Source organism: Clinocottus analis, unplaced genomic scaffold (assembly GCF_023055335.1).
Source record: "Clinocottus analis isolate CAN_PGR_092001 unplaced genomic scaffold, fCliAna1.0.p SCAF_2, whole genome shotgun sequence".
Taxonomy (NCBI): domain Eukaryota; kingdom Metazoa; phylum Chordata; class Actinopteri; order Perciformes; family Cottidae; genus Clinocottus; species Clinocottus analis.
The window spans coordinates 969,432-975,610 of NW_027175931.1; the positions used below are offsets into that span (position 1 = coordinate 969,432).

The 6,179-nt window shown below is 47.0% G+C and overlaps 1 protein-coding gene across 1 annotated transcript; it reads left to right on the top strand.

The window, feature by feature from the left end:
- The first annotated feature begins 4,058 nt into the window (after nt 1-4,058).
- Nucleotides 4,059-5,727, top strand: LOC137790278 (uncharacterized). The gene is made up of 4 exons (XM_068584363.1): nt 4,059-4,428; nt 4,630-4,680; nt 4,885-5,100; nt 5,540-5,727. The coding sequence occupies exons 1-4, from the start codon at nt 4,104-4,106 to the stop codon at nt 5,611-5,613; spliced, it is 666 nt and encodes a 221-aa protein (XP_068440464.1). The 5' UTR covers nt 4,059-4,103; the 3' UTR covers nt 5,614-5,727.
- The last annotated feature ends 452 nt before the right edge of the window (nt 5,728-6,179 follow it).

Sequence of the window (6,179 nt, forward strand, 5' to 3'; positions counted from 1 at the left end):
GTATAATTTGAAGTCAGCCACGGAGCGCAGAGCGTCCTCCACCCAGCCTCCACCCAGCCTCCACCCAGCCTCCACCCAGCCTCCACCCAGCCTCCACTCCGCCCACCACGCCGAGTCCTCGGCTGCTGCCCTCCACTCCCTCGCCAGTCACGGAGGAGAACACAGCAAACCCACGGTAAGACATCACAACGCACTCACAGCGCACACACTTTGTGTTCACTTGCCTGAGACCTGTTGGGACACAACTGTTGAGCTCACGTGTTGCACAGACTCACTCCAACAAAGTCTCTGCTCTCGTTTAATGATTGATGACGTTTGAGCTTCTCGAACTGTTGCTGGGCGGCGAAAAGATCAATAATGATACTGAACACGCGTGTTAATGTGAAGACTTTATTCCTTCAACCACCTCCACGATCAAACGGTCAGAACTGAACTATTCTGGATGAAATGAACTCGCAGCATCAGGATCAAATGCTCCTAAAGAGTCCTGCTTTGTTTCCCACCTGGACCCTTTTCTTTCTCTTTTTGTCAAAAGTTGGATCAGGAAGATGCACATCTCTTCGCCTCTCCTCCTCCTCTTCCTCCTCTTCCTCCTCAAAGGTAAGCTCACCGCAACGCAGAGAAAGTGTGTTTTTATTTAAAGCTGATGTTTAAAAGCAGGAGTATTATTTCTTTTCGCCGTACCCTGCGTGATGCTCGGCCGTACCGGTCGATGTGAGCGGCTGTGGGCGGTTTGAGTTCGTGGCTTTGAGATTGAGGAAGACACTAACAACATTTTAGTGGCTGCTGCTGCTCCTGTAACGAGCTGATCAATCAGCCGAACCGGCCTTAATCGCATTGGAGAGATTGGATTACATCACTGTTACACTATCGAGTTGTTGTTTTTCTTGTGCTTGCGTGCGTCTGTTGTTGTTGTTGTTGTTGCTTCATCTTGATCGACAAGTATTTGGTCCTTATTTTTTATCAGTTTTCCCAAAACAAGATGTCGTCCCGCTCTGATATGATGAAGGTTCTTCTGTGAGTCGTTCCCCAACACAATATGGACGACAGCCGCAGAGAGACTCATGTTATATAGGTATTGAGGCTGTGTTTAACATCAGGTTGACACAGAACATCAGAGCTGTCTCCCAGAGTGGTGGTAAAGGAAGTGAAGTGTGTGTGTGTGTGTGTGTGTGTGTGTGTGTGTGTGCGTGTGTGTGTGTGTGTGTGTGACATGACGTATGAACCACCATCTGACTGCAGGTTCAACCTCCACCTTCAAGCAAGGGGATTTTGGCCTTTTTACCGCCTGCACCTCCAACAAAAGCCAAAACCTCAGGTTGAAGCACCCACCCACACACACACACACACACACACACACACACACACACACACAGGCTTCTCACATTCGATGCACTCACTTTGGTTGGCTTTTTGCTTCTGTGTTTGACATGAAACGAAGTGTTTCTCTCAGTAAGTAACCTTGAGGCGTTCTGATCCGCTGAAGGTTGCACTGCCGCTACGCAGCCTGTCCCAACTCTCCGCCCTTCACCTGTAAAATCACGACTTCCGACGGGCGTCTGCTGCCGAACCCGTCCAAGAACTGCTCGCTGCCGCTCACGCTCCCTCGCCACCGCGAGCTGCACGGCAACACGCCCACGAGCTACAACTGCACGCTGACGCGGAAGGGCAGGAAGGAAGAGAAGCGCATCACCATCGACTACAGCGTGCGGAAGGGAAAAGGTTCGTCATACCTTTTGAAAGTCTTCCTGAGGTGTTCACACTTTCGCCGGCGTTGCACGCCGAGCAGCAGGTTTTGTGTGTGGCGGTTTTCCTCCAGCGGCGTGGACACGCTTCATTAGCAAGTGGTTATTTGTAGCGGATCATAAACGTCCCGGATCGGATTGGATCAAGGATCAGAGTCGAGCCGATCACATGTTCAGCTTTTGAAAGGCGCTGCTCGTCGTGGTTTTGTTTGACAACAGGTTCATGCTGCTGACTTTAATCCCTCTCTCTCTCTTTGCTGTCCAGCTCACATCAAGAAATGTAAAGGCGTGGCGGGCGTCTCGCTGCACGGAGCTCCAGCCTTCCTGTGGCCGGTGGCGGTTCTGTCTCTGTGGAGCGTCCTCGAGGTGGACGGCCGGGCGGCGTGAGGCGACAGAGACGTGTTCATTTACATTCAACACATGTACATTCACGCTGCTTTTGTTTCTGCTTTTGGATGCTGATAAATGTTGCTCACACAGAAATGTCAGGATATCCCAGTGGTTCTCAAACTGTGGGGCGCGGCCCCCTAGTGGGGCGAGGAGGTATTACAGGTGTGGCGCGGCGGGCGGGTGGGTGGGGGAAATGCAGAATTTCTTTATTTCAATACCTTTATTGAGAAATTCACTGATTACAAAAGACATAAAACGTCTGTAATAAAAACTCGCTGGAATGTCTGTACTTTTGCGCGACTCCACGATTCTTGGAGAGAGTCACAAAAATGTATTTCAATGAAAATTCAGCTTTAACCATTTTTTGTCGTTTTGTTGGGGCGTTAATATTTTTCCTTCTCCAAAGTGAGGCGCCACAAAAAAAGTTGGCGCGCCACTGGTTCATCCTATGAGTGTGTAATTATTATTGTGTGTGTCGTCTCCAGCGTTCCCATAGCTTAAGGCAAAGTCAATGTGAAACTAAAACTATTGAAGACTTTTGTAAAAATCTCAAAACCTGATGAATAAAAGAGAAAAAACATGAAGCGACATCACTGACTTCATCTCTGGTGCTTGTTCTGCATCGATTGGACTGTTGAGACAAAGCAGCAGCTTCTGAGCAGCCGCATGAGTCATGCTCATGATGACAGTTTCCTGCTGCAGCAGATGCACTGGTGTAGCTCAGAGGTTACTTCTGAACAACCCTTCTGCTTAATGAAACGACTGATCTCTATCCTCATGGGTTCAAACCTTAGGCGCTGTCCAGTGTTTTTACTTTTCTCTCACGCATATTTCCCACCTAAAAAACAATGGCTTGTGTGAATCTTATGTATGATTTAAATACAGCTAAAGAGGAAATCTAAAATGTTAGCGACAACAAAACAATGGACAGCGCCCAAGGTTTGAACCAGCGCAGAGCTTGCAGCAGGAAACTGTCTCTATGACGCAGACTGAGCCGTGCAGAAGCACGAGTCATGCTCATGATGACAGTTTCCTGCTGCAGCTGCTGCACCGGTTCAGCTCGCTGGTTACTCAGAACAACCATCATCTCTTAATGACTGGTGGAACCGGTTGAATGGTTTCCTCGAAGAGGTTGTGTTGCGAAAGTGAAATAATCAAATTCCTGAGAAACGAAAGAAGAGAGTCCTGTTCAGTTTATTCCTGTTTCCTGTTCAAGCAAGAATCACAAATTACATTTTATGTACATTTGCCTCTCAGGGCGTTACAATCTCAACACAAACGACATCCCTGTCCTGGAACCTCACATCGATCAGGAAAAACCCTGAAAAAAACATTTAAAAAACTTTCACGGGGGAGAAAACCTTGTGGCCTTAGAGATAGGGTGAGGAAGGAACCTGGAGCTGAGCCGCTACTCCTTTGCATCGACAGGAGTCAGGTTCGGGCATCAGGACTCCTGGACGCCTCCCATTATAGAGGTCGACAGGTCCAACTGGGTGGAGACCCCCTGGGGAAGACCCAGGACACACTGGAGGGATTACATCTCCCAGCTGGACTGGGAACGCCTCGGGGTCCCCCAGAATGAGCAGGAAGCCTGGGTCGACCTGCTGGGCCTGCTGACCCGACCCCGGATAAGCATGAAAATGGATGGATGGTAAAGAATCACCGCTATCAGCAGCACGCTTCATACCTTCATTGAATTCAGATTCAGGTTGGTCATTTACAGGAAATTCAGACTGCAACCAATTACTTACAAACCTTCTATAACACAGATGGAATCACAAAGACAACTCCCTCTCAAAGTATGACAGAGATGTTCAGCACTTTTCTGTTTCGTTGTGTCACAGAGGAATGTGTGACAATCTGGGTTGGGGCTTAAATAGGTTCAATTTGCTGAACACAAACCCAGAACACTACCGAGTGTAGAACACGCAGCACGAACACCTTTCCTCCAAGCTAAACGTTTCTGCCATGTTGGAGAACGGTCTCTTTGGGTTCTTGTTCTGTCTGCTGACGGTCTGTTTCCAGGTCCAGCCCGGTCTGGCTCAGGGCTACGACCCGGTGCAGTGCCTCATCTCCAAGAACTACAATCTGATCCGGCCGCCACGGAGGTTGGACGGGGAAAGCTGCTGGTGGCACTGCTCGGACGAGCCGGGCTGCCACATGGCCGTGCTGTCCACGCCGCTGCGAGGCCCCGCCCAGTGTCTGCTGCTCAACTGTCAGAACCGGGGAATCTCACGCCGCCGAGATCCGGGCGCCAGCATCGACGTTTACCCCAAGATCAAATTTGGCGAAGGTGAGACGGCTCCACATAGTCTAGCGGGTTCTGTTCAGAGTATGTTTACGGGTGTTTGATGGAGGACCTCCAACGGTTCTTTGTGAGCGTGATGCTGGAAATTTGTTCTGTATTGTTGGTAAAGAAAAGTCCAGATCTGCTGCAACATTTCTGATTGAGATGAAAACCTGCTCACTGCTGTGAAATGTCTTCAATCCACAGGACTGAGGAAGGCTTTTATGGAAGGCCGCATTAGCCAACTCACAGGGCCAGGTAAGCACAAAATTATATATTCATTAATGCTGATTTGTACCTATAAATTATCAATTTTGTGTGAAATTAAGTTAATGTGAAGTTTGCTTTTCTATTTGCTGATTTTCTGTTCATATGGTAAAATGTGTGGCAAGGTTGAGACATGTGGGCGAAATGTTCAAATATGATATAATAATGTGAATGTGTTCCCTCCATCTTGGTCAGAGCTGTGTTATCGGCCCGTGCAGTACGGTGCAAGACCTCCAATGCGCTTCAGCCCTCCATACGTCGGTCCTCCTCCTGAAAATCTTCCTCCCAACTCCTTCTTCTTCAACTCCTCGAGTTATAAGTGTGAAGGGTTTCACTTCTTAGGCAGCCTTTCCAACGGGAACCTCTTCAACACTGTGAAGGAGTGTGAGAAGCTCTGCGGTGACATTAAAGGTAACCGACCTCTTTCCAGATGATTCATCAAATTACCCTGAGCCCAACCTCAACATTATCACCAGACATTTACATCATTAACATGATCACTGATCCAGTTATTTACATTATTATTACTTCTTTAACATTAGCAACATTAATGCTAACACATTATCATTTGTTTCACATTCATTCTGTATTCTTAGTTCAAATTTTAACTGAAAAAGTTGAAAAAATTTAACTGATTAATTTTTCTGACAAATGTTCACGCCCCAACAAAGTTATAACAAAATGGTCTCATCGAGTTGTTTGAATGTGAACGTTACTGAACTCTGAAAGCAGGTCTGCTCATCTCGACCTGGTCGGATGAGCATAACATAACAATAACAGAGTTGATCTCATTATTGATTAAAGTTCAGTCGGTTGTTTTGTCTTTCTGTCCCTCTCTCTTGCCTCTCAGGTCCGAAGCCAAAAATCGTCATCCACACCGGCACCGAGGCCTGTCGGTATGAAGAGGAGGATGTTGAGGCGTAAGACGCTTCTCTCGGGATGACAGATGGAAAATAGCCTCTTGGCTAATTCTGGCGCATTTACAGAAAAGTTGTATTAATGTGCACTGTACCCGTATCAAATAAAGCATTACATGAAGACGAATTGAGCAGAGTGATTCTTCAGATAACAGAATTAAGAAAGAGTAAACCAGGTTGCTCCGTCGGACAAAAACAAATACAATGTGCCGTCACTTTGTTAGAACAATGCAAATAAAGTTATAACTGTGCAAAAAATAATTCATATTCAGCAAAAAATAAAAGCTTATAGCGACCGCAATAAACCCATTTTGCACTGAATATCTTTTCAAGATAATCACAATAAAGTGCAACCTGAGCAAAACAACACAACGTGTGTGTGTCATCAAGTTTCCTCAGTGTTAGTGGCTGCAATAAGCAGATTCATGCTCAATGTTGAGATGAGATCTGTTTTCTCTTTTGAGAGATGCAAAATCCAATGCTGTTTGGTGGATTTCATGTTGCCTGTAGGTGGCGCTGACAACATGTCTTCATGCTCGGGCCTGGACCGACATCCTGCATGAGGAGTTTTGG